Source organism: Poecilia formosa, unplaced genomic scaffold (assembly GCF_000485575.1).
Source record: "Poecilia formosa unplaced genomic scaffold, Poecilia_formosa-5.1.2 Scaffold278, whole genome shotgun sequence".
Taxonomy (NCBI): Eukaryota; Metazoa; Chordata; class Actinopteri; order Cyprinodontiformes; family Poeciliidae; genus Poecilia; species Poecilia formosa.
Window position 1 is genome coordinate 857,452 of NW_006800217.1, and position 18,287 is coordinate 875,738.

Sequence of the window (18,287 nt, forward strand, 5' to 3'; positions counted from 1 at the left end):
GGCCCTTGTGCTGAAGAGGCATTACAAAGTCAGTTTCTTATATGTGTTACATAGAAATAATAGCTAACTGATACATTGGACCAATCTCATTTTATTTATTTTTTACTTTCACAGTTTCACTTTTGCAACTAATTACAAATAAAGCTGTTTCACTTGACAGAATCACAGTTTTCATTAATACCTTCCGAGCTTTCATTCTTTTTTTCTTTTCTTTTTTTTTTCTGTGCCCGGATGAAAAATAATTGTTCTATAACCGCCACTGGAACTAAGCGTCCCGCATGTTTTCGGCTCCGACAGGACATCCAGGTGGACCACATCTGGCAGCGTCACGGCACAAGCACGCGCTGCCAGCAGTGACTGCTCCACCTGAGGCCTCGGGACACCACTCCCCTTCTTGCCGTTTTCCCTCCTCCTGGCTTCTTGTGCTTTCACAGCAACTGCCCTTAAAAGTCGGGCTTCAGACAAAGCTCCTTAGTGTTTTTGCCGCCTGTAAACGATGTCGTGGCTGTGGTAGCATCATGTGGAGGTCGGCGCTAACTTTGTACCTGGTGTTGGTTGCGTCCCAGCCATTGTGGGCTCAGACGGAAGTCCCGGTTTCAGCAGTCGCCCTCAGAACTGCAGCCTGGAATGTATCCGACAGGTAGGTTTCGCCTGTCTGTGAGGCTTACTTTCATGTGACTGTCACCCCACTAGCTGAGGAAAAGCATACAGCAGAAACACTGGTGCCATTCGATTGTTTGGTGTTTACAGTGTAAAATAAAGACAAACAAACTTCGAATATAGTTGTACGACGCAAGGTCACATTTCCAAATTGTACTCGTATTAAAGGTTATATCGAGCTTGGAACGCATGACTGGCAGCGGAGAATTTAGCAGACAGAAAAACTTTTCACCTAAACCAGCAGCTATACAGAGGAAGACATTAAATAATCAAAAGAAAACTCGATTTGCACATTATTTTAACCACAGCTTGGGTAACTCTTTTTTTTTTGCAGTTGTTTTACTATACCATATTTTTATTTGAGTAATATTATTACACAATTTATTGTCTAATGTCCCATCACCTGAGCTTTCTGTACTATTTGGATATCAAAACAGAAGTAAACAAGATTGCCACTGGACGTACTTAATTGTGTTCTAACAATGTTTGTTACAATATTGTATGGGTGTAGAGTGTAGACTTTTCAAGAAAGATTAATACAATTTGGAACGAGGCTGAAACATAAAATGTGGAAAAAGTGAAGTGCCATGAGTATCATTATCTACCATATTATTTTCATAGTTTTATAACAATAATAAATGAATTGGATAACTTTGCTGTTTTGTAGTTATGTGATTTATTTGTATGATTTTTTTATTTTGGAGTTTAAAAAGAAAAACGTGTTTAAAATCCCAGAATTTGCACATACAATTATGTTTCTCCATCTGATAATCAAACCAGTTACTGAAATAGCATTTTTACAATTACTTTTTCACTTTTACTTGAGTCTTTTCTTGAAGGATTATTTTTACTTAAGTACAATTTCAACCCACTTCAGGCTTTCATTTTATTTAATATCTGACTTCCAAAGGTTTAAAATGGTAAGTGTACATAATCTCAAAGCATAAAGTTAGCAAGAAACATTTGTTTCACATTAAAACTAGAAATAATCTCTAAAAGATTTTTCAAGATGCAAGAACATTGTTTAAAGTTGGAAAAAGTGGTCCAGATTTAGTAAAAAACAACAAAAAAAACCAACTGATTTTTGTTCCACTTAAGTATACGGTGACTTGTTTAGCAGTGATTGGAGCATGTTTTGCTTCCTGCAGCCTCCCCCATTATGTACTTTTGCATCAGGTTTGTCGAGACTGCCAGTTCACAGTTTAGAAGGAAGGTTAGAAGGTATGTATTTATCCTCGAGGCAAATACGTTCTTTTTACACAGTAGTGGGTTGGACAGCATGAAGGGAGAAGCACTCGCATTTATTGCTGCCAGAGCGTGAATCTTTAATGGTATGAATAGAAACTAATATGGTCACAATTTTGGAAGCCCTTTTATAAAATGGAGCCTTTCCAAAACAAATGAAGAATTCAAAAGAAACCTTGCAGAAAATTAAAGTATTGAAGGGATCATTTGACTTCATAAATCTACTCTATTAGTATTTAAGAAAAACATAAGAGTAATTATGTTTTTATTTTTAGAAAAACTGACCCGCACCTCATATCTCCCAACTAACTGTACTTTCTTTGTTGCAACAAAATAATAATAAAAAAAAGCCAGCCTGTGGAAATGTTCTCAAAATTTTGATTCTCCCCTTAACTAAATATTTTCTCTTACTTTGTATTCACTTTCAGATGGCCATCATAACTTCATTTTATTTATTCAAGGAAAAAGAAACATTTACTGTAATTCAAGATGGACTTTGAGGTTTGGGGACTTTGACCACTCCATGGTTTGATATTTCTGGGCTGTTTTTTTTTTTTTTAAACCTTAGCAAATGTTTTCTTCAGTGTGTTTTATCATTTCACTAGAGTAACACATTTATCTGTCAGACCTAATTTCAGACAATAATTACTCTATATAGAATGAGCTAAATAGGAGAGAATTTAAAATAATTTGATCCTGTTTGTACTGCATTGTTGTAGTATAGTGATAAATAAAAACATTGCAATCTGCCAAAACTAAGCTCCCAGTGCTCTTACTGAGATGACTACGCACAGATGTTTGGAAAACTAACACTACTAATTTTTGGTCCTTCTAGCAGCTTGAAAAATTTAAATTCCAACCTAAGCAGTTTCAACAAAATTTGTTCACTTCTGTCTCATTTTGGAGATCACGTTGCTCCTAATGAACTAAAATACTGAAAACAAACCAGGGCCTAACTGAGAGGAAAAAATTTAAGACTCAACAAATATTATTTTTTATTTTATTATTCAAATAGTCTAAATATTGTCATTTTAAATAGTTAAAACATTTTTTTATAATTTGTATTAATAAAATGTCAGTCCAGAATCAGCTCCCTTCAAATAAATTTGAAACCTGCAAGTTCAGATTGGTTAACATAAAAAAAGGAAAAAACACTGAGAATTGAACATGGCTGTAGACAAGTATTATGAGAAACAAAATCACAAATATGGTCTTATTTGGCAGTAAAGCATAAAATCTGACTTAAGGAGTGTTAAATGTTTCACAGGTATTCTAACAACTTTTTCCCCAGACGTATCATCTGCCTCAAGATGAATCATCACAGCTTGCTAGCATGTTGCGAACTAGCTTTAGCTAAATATGGAAACAAGCCTAAATTTTTTATTTTTATAAACCATTTGTGTTCAACCACAAATCTTGTTAAAGCTTTTAACTTTTACTAATTATGTATATATTCTTAATGAAATGTGCATAAACGTGGGCTAACTGTTCTCTCTTGAACACTGTGCACAATATGAGAATAGCCAACGGCTAACTGAACCAACGTCTTTTTCTTACACTACAATCTAAACGGAAAGCAAAAATACATTTTGTGTGTAAGATAATCATCTGTGAACATTTTTAAGCAGGTTGATAAAAATAAGGCATGCTAAACTACTATAAATACAAAGGTTATACAATAGCAATTATAATGCCAATATAACTACAGTGGAATCTGGTGAGTAATAGAGAACAAGTCAAAATTTTAATATTGCAATTGGATAAAATTGTTCTGCATTGTTTTCATGACATGCTGAGCATCATTTCATAAGAAGGACATATAAGGCAATAGAATGTTCTAATCATTAAGAAGGCTGTAGACTGAAGAAATTACCATCTGGTTGGAAGTAGAAGATTGAACTGTATAATCAAAAGCAGATGAGCCTCGCAAAGAGAGAAGGGGTTAACAAGAAACTGCTGGGACTAAATGTGAACTTAATGTTCAACAGTCACAAGAAAAACAAAAAACATGGAAGTTCTGATTCACCAGCCTAATAAGTTCAGTACATTATCATTTACAGTGCCTTGTGAAAGTTTTCACAGCCCATGAATTCCACATCTTGCCATGGTTATACCACAGCAAAATGTTATTTTGCCATTTTTTTGCCGTTATTTTGCCACATCTTGCCATGGTAACAAAGGCTTTTATCTACTTTGTTGGTCTGTTTTGGTCATAAACAAACACAAACCAGGGAAAGGATCCATAACTCTGTGCTTTCTTTTTATATAAAAGATGGGGTATAAATATGACATTTGTATTCAGCTTCCAGGAATTACTTTGTAGAACCACAAATTAAGGTCTTTTGGGGTTTGTTTCTATAGGTTTTTCACATCCAGAGACTGGGCTGCTTTTGTTTTTAATAAGGCTCTCCTTCCTGGGTTAGGGTTTGAAGTTGTGCCAGACTCTTTCCAATGTTGCATGAATTGAGCAGTTCTCTGTGAGTTGGTTGTGAAAGCTTCAGATGAAGGTCATTTATATCCTAAATTATCTTTCAGACTAAAAGCAGTACCAGATACATTACTTTTTCTTTTGCATTTGGTTGGATTGTTTTTATTGGCCTGCGGTATCTGTGTATGGAACATTTTTCAATTGTTATGCAAAATAGTCTTTCAAACCGCTTACAGTTCAGTTGTTTTTACGAAAGCAAGGAGCTGCCATGCAAATATCTAACACCTCGTCAGAATGAAAATAGAGTCCAGACAATTATTTAGAAATTAGTCTGACCACTTCCCAAAAAACACATCCAATGAACAAAGCTGAAAGGAAAACAAGGAAATTGGGAGTTGATAGGATTAGGGATTTTTGAACGAGGTAAGTCTCCAGAACTGCTTTCTTTGCTCACCTTTGTTTCTCAAACAAAAATGCTAAAGTTTTGTTTGATGCAGTTAATATGATTGTTTCTCCTCAAGTTCATCTCATGCCTGTATTTTTAAAGTCTGACTGAACCAACTTTGTAACACTCTTGTAGATGGATAGTATCAAAGCATACTGTCCTTAAAGTTTGAAAGTGGACGCATGAAAGTGCTGGGAAGTCGAGATTTTCCAGCTGAGCTCCTTTAAACAGCTGGAGATTCATTGTTGGCCTCTTTTTTCTTTATGTTGGTCTGTGGAGATTTGTTAGGAATTCAAAGAAAAAAAAGGAGGTTGAAACTGAATCTGACTACAAACCTTCTGCTCTGCAGGGAAGACCTGAATGTGGATACTGTAGAGTGACCGGAGATGACATTAAGAAGAAAGTGGGTCTTAGCTCCAACCATGGTAAATCACATTCAGCCTGGCGGCACAGACTTTTGCTGTTTTATTAACACTGTGGCAAACTGAATGTTTCAATGCTTTTCTTATTTGGGTTCACATATTTAAATCAGTGTGTTAATTTGTAATTGTAATTAATTTATTTCAAACAGACAAAAAGCAAAATACAAGAAAAAATAACATGTAAAACAAATGATCATGCCCAGTGGCATGCAATTTGACATTATTTGTTGGAAAAGGAGCAGGCAGAAGATACAAGATCTTCTTATTTCCTGCTCCTCTCATACTCATAACCTACAAACATTTAAATCTCCTCACACCAGATAAGTTTACTGTGGATTTTCCCTGAACCCTAGACTTCAGATTATCCATAAAACCTTAAATACATTTACTTATATTACCTAAATCTTTAATGTGCATTGCTGAATAATCTAAAAGGTCCTTTGACTTTAGAAATTAACAAGGTTCACTGACTTCTTGTCAATTATTGGCTGCAGTGTTTAATCTCTCTTTGCCAGCACTAATATTTGCTTGACAGCTCTCATTGGAGTAACAATTTACACAAACACTCTGCATTTCAAAATCCAAATATTTTTTTTCTTTGATATTCCAGTAAGGTTATGGGTGAGGGCCAAAAAGATTAACCCAGCCCTGTGTACAGTGCCTATCAAAAGTATTCCTGTAATTAAAAAAAATAAATAAATAATTTTGATCCTCCCCAGGCTGTATCCCATGGCCTTGCTTGGAGCTGCTCGGGGATGAAGACCCATCAATCTGTGAGCATTACGTCCAAGCACCGGACGACGTGAAGGTCGAGTTCGTACATGACTCTAACCCTAAATCTGACTCCGTCATCGTCTCCTGGAAGCCCAGCCACTACGGTATGTTCACTCACACTCTTCACCTAAAAACACTTTCTGAGGGGTAATGCTTTGTGAGTCATTTTGGGTAATTTTCTTTCTTGTTCTTTTAGCAAAACTCAATAAGAAGCAAAGCATTTCTCAGCCAGAGGTTTATTTCCAGTTTTATGTCATCCTTAGGTTAAGTAGTAGTTCAGACTTCTTCTCTGTCAATCACCATTTTAATGCTTCTTTTGAACAAATCTGCAAAGCGTGCCAACTTGGAGAGCTTTTCAGAAAACCAGGCACCCGTCCAGAGGAGTAGATTTTGTTTGGAAGTGCTTAGTAACTTTAACAGTTCCAAACAAGAACAGGGGGAGAAAAAGGTTTAATAAAACAGTTTTGTTGAGAGAGTTGTTAAACTAGGAGGTGATGCAACTCTGTGACAAACAAGACATTCCTCTTAAATGTCTTGCTTTTATTTTATAGCAACTTATAAAAGTATTTATACAGCTTGAACTTTTGTTGTATTACAGCTGCAGACTTTACTGAGTTTAACTGAGTTTTTCTGTGCCATGAAGTTGTGCAGAAAACAAAGCAAAAATCCAGCAGCAAAATAAGGAGAAGTAATAAAAAGTTATCAAGACGAGAGTTAATCTATGTTCCTATTATTATTATTATTATTATTATTATTATTATTATTATTATTATTATTATTATTATTAGGTCAAACAAATATGTAGCTTCAAAACAGAGTTTGTTTTTCTTGACGTTCTTTCATAATCACTAGAATAAAAAATGTATTCATATATAAACATATAGGAAATCAGACAATACGTGTGTTAAAGAAAGTATAAAATAAATAAATAAATATAAATGTAAACTGGTTTTGGACAGCAAAAAACAGTCTGAAATCAGCTACAGACTCTATACAAAATACTTATAACCACAAATGGAACAAACTGCTGTGGTTAAGCAGAACATTAGCTTTACAGGATGTTACAAAGCGTTTCCCCTCTCATGTTTTCTTTAATAATAAACCCTTAGTTTCACAATAAGAACAGGAAATGTATTCACACAAAACAACATAGTGTAAGCTAAAAGACCATATTCTTACAGCATTACATTTAAAACTTAAATGATCGATTAGAATCCTAAAAACAACTGTAGTTTTACTATGTGATAAAACAAATGCACAGTTTTATTGTAAATAAGTATGTTTATGTTGAAAACATACTTATTTGCAAACTAAGCATACCTCATGCCTCTTGGCTAATAATTAATAATTGTTGTCTTTAAGATGTTGTTCATTAACTCATAAACCAGAAGTTTCCCTTTCAGAATAAAGGCAACAAACCTAAAACTGTAAGTTTATCATAGATAAAACAGATAAAGTAAATGCAATAAGCGCTAAACAAATAAAGAACTTTAATTTTGCAGTATTTACACATCAGGTGTAAAACTATGAATCTTGTTTTAATATAAAAGGAAATCCTCCTTTTAAAAAGGCTCAACACCAAAATATGTCATAAAATAAACAAAAACTAAAGGCTTGTGCACACTTAACAATGGTCAAGAACTTTGATCATTTTAATTTCTTCCATCTGTTACTGACATTTCTATTGAAGTAATGACAAGATGACAGAACACCCCTGAGTTAGGTGAGATATGAGTTACTTTGATGCTCTCTGAAGACTTCCTGAAAAACAAGAACTAAACATTTGGCATTTACTCACAGCAGGCAATGACAGAATCTTGGATACAACTGAACTATAATTATTGCACATCTGTGACACAGAGACTGTTTATCATAGATTGCACACAGTGAATCCCTTATATTTTGTCAATGCAATTTTCTGCATTGACAAATAGCTGTCTGTATATAGCATCGTTCATAATTATGTTTAATAAGGATGTTTTCTTGTTGTTTTGTTTTGTGCTTTCTGCAGGAATTGCCTTCTTGCGAGGCTTTCAAGTTTCTGTGCAGGCTTTGGGAGGGACTGCTGTTGCCTGTCAGTTGTTGCTCTTCAGTCGTAACGTCTCCCTCTCTGCTGCTCATGCTCAAACGGTATAACAGGCGACATTCCCTTTGTTTCTCTTCAAACCGTCCAGCTGGTTTGCACAATGAAAGCTCACACTGATTTATGCCAAAGGCTACTTTACTTTAGCTTTTATAGAAAGAGAAAAGTGGAAGATTTATGACAAATCACTTTTTAACACTTTTGAGTTTTAATGAATACTTAAGGACTGATTGGCGACTTGACTGGGAGTTGGAGAAAATCTCTGAGGATAAAATAATGTAAAAGTTTCAGTTTTGAGTTAAAATAAAAATCTTTTCATTTACAATTTTTTAAAATCCACCTGAACCTCTCCAAAACATTAATATTATTTTTAGTCCGAAAAATAAACATTGGTGAAATTAAAAAAAAATATACTTTACTTGGAACCTGCCTGGGCATTTCATTCCTAACTGTAAATTCCATTCAGCATTTTCATATTGGCTGGTTTAATTCCCATTTGTAGCTCATTGATGAGACAAATTTCTACATTTTAAATCAAATTTTTAGTCGGTTAGTTATCAGCTGTAACTTTTCTATCTTTCTAGCACTTAGTTTACTGAGCAAATGCTAGTAGCTTGTATATTATATTGACCCTTTGCAACTGCATCAGCTAATCGGGTTGTGGGACTTTGATGGACGTCAGCAGTGAGGGACGGGTGTATTGACTTTGATTGTTTTTCCAAGTTTCTCTTCAAAGCATCAAACTGGTTTGTGTAACTTGGACTTAGCTAGCCTAGAAACCACCCCATGTCTTCTCCCTCCTGATGTGTTTGTTGTTTGATTAAATCGCTGACTTTGCTTGAATTCACGCCACGTTATTTTTATCACTATATCATAAACAGTGCTGCTCCTGGAGCAGACTTGAAAGCATACAAAAGTCTAGATGTTGAACAGTTTTTTCGTACATGATGGTGGGGCGTTTTCTCCATGGTTACTAATGATTAGGTACATATCTAACTCGTTGTAAGATTGTAACTTACTGATCTCACTTATGAAGTATGTAAACATTAGTCTTCTTCGCTGCAAATCTGAGAATACACCAAGAGCTGCTGGTTATTATGGTTGATGGCTGCTTTCCATCTCTGTCTTCTTTCATCGTCAAAAGGTTTACAATAAAATGAGAAGTTTGGTTTGCATCATTGTTCAGTCAGCAAAGCCAGTAAACCTGGGCACAATACAGTCATTGCAATATTTTTAAACGAGTCCTATTGTGCTGGGTTTAAAAAAATATGTACGTATATATTATTTTTACAGTTCTACAAGTCGGACCCGTTTCCCGGTCTCTCCTTGGGATCCCAATATGCCGTTACCGTCATGGCCTTGCCGGTTCCTGAGCAGTGGGACAAGTTTTACCAAAGTTTCTACTTCAAGACTCGCTGTAAGAAGCTCTAGGCTTGGTATTCTGTCACAATGTGAAACCTCGACGTACACAGATGAGAACCTAACTAGTTGCTTCCTAGCAACGTTTACTGTTGTTTATTTATTATTTATTGTGTAAATCCATTTTAGATTGTATCAGTCATGACTTCTCATCAGTTTTATGAGGTGGGCTCATAAAACTTAGCCCACCTCTTTCTATATGGGGTTAGGTATAGTTACAAGTTCTCTGTCTTCCCAGCATGTGCAGCGAAGAATGGTTTGGAGCAGTGCAAGCAAGGTAAGAAACACAAGTTATTGTAACTTGAGAGGAACATTTCCTCTTAAGATCAACTCTGCATGTAAGTATTTTGGGAAACGGTTGCAGACTGGTATCCGCAGCAGGTTGAGGTCCAGCAGAACGGCTCTGTCGTCATTGTGACTTTTAACTTGGCTCCACCAACCATGGAGATCAGAAGGTACTTCTGTGTTTGCCATGGAGACGGAGAAGTGAAATACACAGACATAATTCTGGTGAGTGTTTCATTTTTCTTTTCAATTTGTAATAATTTGGCTGTGGTTTTAACCCAGTTTTAAAGAATGAACATCCTTTCAATCCTTACGCACTTACTTGCCCTTTCACTAAAAAATAGCAACATCTCCCCTAAGTGGTCCTACTAGGTAATAAATACTAGGTTTATAGAATAAGTGAAAGAAAGTTCACCAACATATTCACACTAACAATGCAAGTATATATAGTTGTTCTAATTTGGAAAGATAACCTAAAAGATGCTGTTGCATTGTTTCATTTTAAAACAAAATGCAATAGTTTAATTTATTTTTTTGGAGAGGATGACTTTTTCAACAAATGTACACATTATGGAAGGTTTTATTAAGAGTTAGAACAAATGGATTACATTTTTTTCAAATATAGAGCAGTATTTGTCTTTAAATGTTGCCCCCAAAATGAATAAATATATGTAAAGATAAGATAATTTTTTTCTCTCCCTTTCTAGTTTTTCGACATCGATGTGACTTGTTGAATTTTTTTAACATCCTCCCCATGACAATCCTCAGATATTCCGGGCCTGTGCATCGTGTTTGCATTAGTTGATCTGTTTTATTTTGATGCTTTGAACATGTATAATAAATGAAAGAAAAACAAAGCACTGTTGTGATTTTTCTTAGGATTCCTTACAAAACAAAACCCACCACAGTTTCCAGCTGAGTGGCCTTCGTAAAGGAACCAACTACTCCTGTGAGGTAAGATTCTCTGCTGATTTTTGACATAAAAAAATGTATTATTGTTTTGTTTTTACAGAACAGCAGCAACATTAATCCATTTAGTATTTAAGATAATTCCAGGTACTGTTAACAAACAAGAGTTTGTTCCCTAGCCAGTGTCATGTAATGTCTGTCATGTTTAAGCTGGTTAAAAAACATTTGTACACCTGGAATTTGTTTGTTTTTTTTTGTTTGTTTGTTTTTTTACATTTTATTACATTAAATCACACTATAAATGGATTTTATTATGAATGGTAGTTTTATAGTTCATTCAAACTCATGCATGGTTGCCAAAAATCTGACATCATGAAGACTGAATAATAAAAATGAAGAAAAAAAACCCCATAAAAAAATCTTGCATTTTAGGCAGATAAATATTTATTTTATTAAAAAGGAATTGAATGATATGGAGCCACTACGGAACATGGAGGATTTTTTTCCTTTGCGTTCTCTTGCAATAATGTACTGCTTAGTTCATGCGGCATAACTGAATACTGTAAGCCTTTCTGACGGTGGTCATCATACTTTCGGCTTTAATATAACGTTTCGAAAGGCTTTTCCTTATATGTTAATACCCCTTCGTGAAATATCTTAAGTTTTATATCTTTTTCTCTAGGATAGAAATGCACCACAAACCTATGACATAAACAGAAACTTTCAGTAAGAAGGAAAGAAAGAAAAAATACATCCAAACTATATGGACTATTTCTGAGTTATTGCATGGTAACAAAGTCATCTGTCCGTTTTGATTGTGTCTCTTTTGTGTTTGTAGTCTGAATGGTTTAAAGGGCCATTTTTATGTGCAGTTCCATCTCAACTTTACACAAACAGACATAAACATGCAGTGAATAAATCGATTTTCAAAAATAAATTTGCACCAAAGAGTTAATAATAAAGATGCTTTCACTGAGGATGTTTAAATGTGTATACATTTGAAAATTTAAATTGACAATTGACTATATACAGAATAGACCAGCAATTACATTAAGCACATTGCGAGGTAACACAAAAGAACATTTTTTCCCTATGTCCCCTTGGGGGCTGAGTAGAATCATTTGTTTATTTGCATTTTTTTATGTATTTCTAATTGTGTATAAAAAAACTTAAGTAACAAATGAAAAATCTGCAGAATGTGGTTATTTGTTTTTATCCGACTAATTTATTAATTGCCAGACTAATCAATAGATTAATCAGTAGCGAAAACAACCACCCTGGTGATGTGATCAAATGTAAACACACAGCAAAGCCTTGTGTCAGTGTTGGTTTTATAGTACTGATCGCTGCTCCTGTTTTGAGATTCTGAAACCTGAAATGAACTTTAATGCTCAACTTTCTTGCTTCTGTCACAGATTGCTGCTAATGAAGTAGACGCAGTAAGAAAGCGCTTCAAGATTTCTGTCCAGAAAGGTATGGAAGGCTTTAAGATGCTTCAGCTCTAAATTGTCAGATGTGCCCAGGCTGTAGGGGTTTAACAAGGCAGAGTGGTGAAGTTTTACCAAGTCAATATGTGGGAATCAAAAGGCCTACACTTAAAAAAGCAGGTTGATGCAACATTTTACATCTATTTGTAAATATTTTTAATATTGTATTATCGTCACAGTTTTTAATGGGGTGTTCCCACTTTTGTGATCAAAGAGATCTAAAATTACATTAGTTGTGCTTTACTAAGGCTGATCAGTGCAAATAGTTGACTGGCAGAACTGATTGCAAAACTTCTTTATAAAAAAGTCTCACTTTCACTTTTTAATGTTTTTTTTAATTATTCTCTTTTTCTTGTGGTTCTGAAATTTGAACTGTCTTGAGTAAAGTGTTTTTAGAAAACTTGGACGTTAACTTCCCCATTTAACCTCCTCCCTCACCAGAGATTCTTCCCTCTACTCCTCCATCCTCGGCTGTGGTGTTCACTGTGTGTCTGGCTGTGGTTGTTGTTTCTGGAGTCGTACTCGCTGCTCTCATGTGTTGGTACAAGAAGAAACTTGATGCAAACCCAGGTGCAAATACATGCTAATTAAACCATGCAAAAACACACTGGCTTGACACAAATGTGTAACATGTTATTTTTGTTTGTCATCTAGAAATCGATACCCTGAATGAAGAGAAAGACACCCTAAAAGAACAGGTGGTGTTGCCTTTAAACAGGCCGACCCCTCCACGTCTACTGATATGCTACAGTCACTATGACGGAGAGGCTCATGTCAAAGCCGTCATGCAGTTGGGAGCTTTCATACAGCAGCACATGGCAACCCAGGTAAACTTTGCACACACACATACATGCACACACACACACACACACACAAACACACAAACATGAGAGCTTAGATTGAAGTTTTTCTGATACATTACATCAAAATACATCTTGTATTAACTTGCACTGTGTACTTTTCAGTGATGTTGTATTCCTTCTTGTTCCATATGGATATCTTGCTTGTTGCTATGGTTTGTTTTTTTCTCTCTTTCTGCAGGCGTAGAAGCAGACTTCTAGGCTGCTGGCTTCTTTCTCTCCTCTGCTCTCTTCTGCTCTCTCCTTTTCTTAAACATTTTCTACACTTTGCTCCCTTACATTTTTCCCCCTTTTTTCCATTTGAAAGCATCCCAAAGCAGTTTCTAAAAGTTTGGTATATATATCAAGTGGAGCACCGTAGCAAAAGCTGTAATGCTCCACTTGTGAAGGTAAATGTGTTGCACATAATACGGACATATGTACTGACAAAACAATTCTTAGTAGGGGTGGGCGATATGTACTTATAATTTTAATGCAATATTTTGTGCTACTGTTGTGATAACGATAAAGATTTTGATTTAAAAATGTATTCATTACTTATTTGTTAGGCAACTGTATAGCTGTGACTGCATAGCATAGCATTCATGGCACCCCAAACACAAATATTGTTCTTGGAAAACATTCCCAATTGAAATTGGCTTCTTCAGTACGCCACTTACTTAAAAAAGTNCCCCTTGGGGGCTGAGTAGAATCATTTGTTTATTTGCATTTTTTATGTATTTCTAATTGTGTATAAAAAAACTTAAGTAACAAATGAAAAATCTGCAGAATGTGGTTATTTGTTTTTATCCGACTAATTTATTAATTGCCAGACTAATCAATAGATTAATCAGTAGCGAAAACAACCACCCTGGTGATGTGATCAAATGTAAACACACAGCAAAACCCTGTGTCAGTGTTGGTTTTATAGTACTGATCGCTGCTCCTGTTTTGAGATTCTGAAACCTGAAATGAACTTTAATGCTCAACTTTCTTGCTTCTGTCACAGATTGCTGCTAATGAAGTAGACGCAGTAAGAAAGCGCTTCAAGATTTCTGTCCAGAAAGGTATGGAAGGCTTTAAGATGCTTCAGCTCTAAATTGTCAGATGTGCCCAGGCTGTAGGGGTTTAACAAGGCAGAGTGGTGAAGTTTTACCAAGTCAATATGTGGGAATCAAAAGGCCTACACTTAAAAAAGCAGGTTGATGCAACATTTTACATCTATTTGTAAATATTTTTAATATTGTATTATCGTCACAGTTTTTAATGGGGTGTTCCCACTTTTGTGATCAAAGAGATCTAAAATTACATTAGTTGTGCTTTACTAAGGCTGATCAGTGCAAATAGTTGACTGGCAGAACTGATTGCAAAACTTCTTTATAAAAAAGTCTCACTTTCACTTTTTAATGTTTTTTTTAATTATTCTCTTTTTCTTGTGGTTCTGAAATTTGAACTGTCTTGAGTAAAGTGTTTTTAGAAAACTTGGACGTTAACTTCCCCATTTAACCTCCTCCCTCACCAGAGATTCTTCCCTCTACTCCTCCATCCTCGGCTGTGGTGTTCGCTGTGTGTCTGGCTGTTGTTGTTGTTTCTGGAGTCGTACTCGCTGCTCTCATGTGTTGGTACAAGAAGAAACTTGATGCAAACCCAGGTGCAAATACATGCTAATTAAACCATGCAAAAACACACTGGCTTGACACAAATGTGTAACATGTTATTTTTGTTTGTCATCTAGAAATCGATACCCTGAATGAAGAGAAAGACACCCTAAAAGAACAGGTGGTGTTGCCTTTAAACAGGCCGACCCCTCCACGTCTACTGATATGCTACAGTCACTATGACGGAGAGGCTCATGTCAAAGCCGTCATGCAGTTGGGAGCTTTCATACAGCAGCACATGGCAACCCAGGTAAACTTTGCACACACACATACATGCACACACACACACACACACACAAACACACAAACATGAGAGCTTAGATTGAAGTTTTTCTGATACATTACATCAAAATACATCTTGTATTAACTTGCACTGTGTACTTTTCAGTGATGTTGTATTCCTTCTTGTTCCATATGGATATCTTGCTTGTTGCTATGGTTTGTTTTTTTCTCTCTTTCTGCAGGCGTAGAAGCAGACTTCTAGGCTGCTGGCTTCTTTCTCTCCTCTGCTCTCTCCTTTTTTTAAACATTTTCTACACTTTGCTCCCTTACATTTTTCCCCCTTTTTTCCATTTGAAAGCATCCCAAAGCAGTTTCTAAAAGTTTGGTATATATATCAAGTGGAGCACCGTAGCAAAAGCTGTAATGCTCCACTTGTGAAGGTAAATGTGTTGCACATAATACGGACATATGTACTGACAAAACAATTCTTAGTAGGGGTGGGCGATATGTACTTATAATTTTAATGCAATATTTTGTGCTACTGTTGTGATAACGATAAAGATTTTGATTTAAAAATGTATTCATTACTTATTTGTTAGGCAACTGTATAGCTGTGACTGCATAGCATAGCATTCATGGCACCCCAAACACAAATATTGTTCTTGGAAAACATTCCCAATTGAAATTGGCTTCTTCAGTACGCCACTTACTTAAAAAAGTGTGATTTATATCACTAAGCTGAACAAATTAACTGCATTCAATCATATTTTTGAATTTACTAATATTTATTGACGTTCTCTTGGAGCAAACAGTGGAGAAAATAACACAAAAATATATGATTTCCGATCATACTGTCAGTTTTTTTTATTTACCACCAATAGCTGAAATTTATTAAGACAACAATAAATGAAGATTCTTATCCTGATAATAAATTTTTCACAATAAATGATAAACGATACGATAAATGCCCACCCCTAATTCTGAGTCTCACTGTCAATCAGGACACGTTGCAAACATTAAAACATCTCCACTCTTTGAATCTTGTCTGTATTATGTGTAACTCCAGCAAAATGTTTTCTTTTTCATTATGTGGAAGGATGTACTCTGTTCCATTCAGACAAAGATATGACCTTATAGAGACAGTGTTTTGGTTAAAAACTTACACCAGACATTTTGAGTCTTGGATATGCAAAGAGGCATTCCCTAAAGAAATATTGATCAAACCCCAAAAATACACTATAGTTAGGGGTTGCCATGCAACAAAATTTAGGAAAACCGTAACTGCTATGAATATCTTTGTGAGGCACTTGAATACGCATGTCTTCACAGGTGTGTCTGGACCTTTGGGACTATCTGAGCATTGCCGAGGAGGGAATTATGGCCTGGCACTGTCGGCAGATCCGGGAGAGTGACTTTGTTCTGGTGATCTGTTCTCCGGGACTCAGGCAGAGATACGATCCAGAGGTTACTCACAGCGACAGTGTGGATTTAATGTCGAACGCCTGCAGTTGCTCAGCCATCGTCCAACTTATCGGTGAGGAGGTGGGACGGGCCAAGGCCCGGGGAGAAGACATGTCTAAATACATGGCGGCTGTTTTCAAGTACTGCAAGGAAACGGACATCCCCACTGAGCTGAGGCTGGCATCTCACTACACGTTACCACACGACCTGCCGCTGCTCTTCTCACACCTGCAAGGAGTGGCCCTGCACAGACCCGGAAGTTACCTGAAGATAAACAACATCACAGAGGAAGGTTACACCGGCGTCCCAATGGGAGCTGCTCTGCAGCTGGCGATCCAGGAGGCAGGGACGGCACTGAACGGAAAACAGCAGCAGATGAAGGAGCTGAAGTGTGATAGAGTGGATGCCTGAACACAGGCATAATATACATTATCATTTTGTATTAAATAGGTGTTATAAAGGCTGGAAATTCACACCAGATGTCAGTAACAACCCAAGTGAGAAGTTCAAGGCATCTCTTGTATGGCAAAGCTAGTGTACAACTGAGGCAGAAGTAGAAGTAATAAATACTGCCACCTGCAGGTGTAAGTTAGAAGTCTCTAACTTATCTTGATTTTCTGTTATGTGGGGATCTCTTGGGTTTTTACTGATACATGGAGTGAATTTCATATCAATAGCCTCATGAAAAACATATTTACTGAAAAAAACTATCTTTCCCCACTAAATATTATGCATACATTATATTCCAGTTGGATCTCAGATGCACACAATTTTGCACCATGACTTATGAATTAATGCATGCAGAAACATACAGGAACAAAATATAAGTACTGACACCGCTATGTAAAACCTGTATAATGTTTTATAAAATGCTGCTATAATTTGAAACACTTTGAAAATAAGTGTTAGATCAGTGTTTATATTTATGCTTTATTTATCCTCATCCTTATCTCACATTGTCTAAGAATGAATGAAAGAATGTATTGCTTCCTTTCCCATTTTGAGAACATTTTCAGTTGAATGGAAGATTTATAGATGTAAATTGTAAATTGTTGCATCATCGAAATATTTTTGTAAAACATATATTTTTACTATGTACTCAATTTATAATAAACAATAGTTGGAACCAAGTTTGCCTTTCCAAATGTAACTAATCAAGTTTTGATGTCTATGCTGTGATTCTGTCTGACTGACTTTTGAAATATAGCAATGTGTGATTTAGTATCAGCGGACAGCAATTCTACACGTCATGTTGAACGGCTTTTATGAGTTGCTTAATTGACTAAATAAAATAGCCTGGAGAGGATAGTAGTCATTTGCATTTTGACACTGGACTTCACGCCCGGTGACTCCGTGGTGCATTCGGGTTTGCTTCGTACACCGCTTTATGGCCTGGAAATAACTCAGAACAACTCATCAAATAAGGTAGGTCTTAGTCAGCAGTTGGTGAATAACACCCTTAAATGGTTTTATTAAATGATTCCGTCTTTTAATAAAATGAGATGTGGGCTAAATGTTTTTTGTTGATGTCAACAAACTGTCCATACTGTACATCTGGACTATTTCAATGAAAACTTCACTCAAATATTGATGCTGTCTGTGGCAGCAAAGAGTCAGTTTGGCTTTGGTGTTGATTAAAAAAAAAGTTAAAGGAGGAGGGTGTGAAGAGTTATTCAAATATGTTCCAGTTGAATAATCTTACAAATAAATATGCATCTCTTATCAAAAGCTGAAATTTAGATTTTATTTCAATTAAAAAAGTGCTTTAATAGACCCAGGAAAATTAAATGTTATTTTTACTCATACAATTTTCTATGAATAGTTGTTCTAGATGCCAATGTCTGGAAGTTTTAAATACTTTCAGGTTGAAACCATTTTAAAAGCTGGTCTGGTAGTAAATAAAATAAACCCTAATAATTCATACAATTAAAAACACGTCAGAAAATCATC

The 18,287-nt window shown here is 35.7% G+C and overlaps 1 protein-coding gene across 1 annotated transcript; it reads left to right on the forward strand.

The window, feature by feature from the left end:
• Positions 1–278: 278 nt before the first annotated feature.
• LOC103151335 (interleukin-17 receptor D) lies at positions 279–17,643 on the forward strand. The gene is made up of 16 exons (XM_007571336.2): positions 279–422; positions 515–640; positions 5,128–5,203; positions 5,920–6,078; positions 7,986–8,104; positions 9,351–9,474; positions 9,715–9,753; positions 9,841–9,986; positions 10,641–10,715; positions 12,086–12,143; positions 12,599–12,727; positions 12,812–12,984; positions 14,003–14,063; positions 14,519–14,647; positions 14,732–14,904; positions 16,206–17,643. The coding sequence occupies exons 1-16, from the start codon at positions 279–281 to the stop codon at positions 16,746–16,748; spliced, it is 2,274 nt and encodes a 757-aa protein (XP_007571398.1). The 3' UTR covers positions 16,749–17,643.
• Positions 17,644–18,287: the final 644 nt, after the last annotated feature.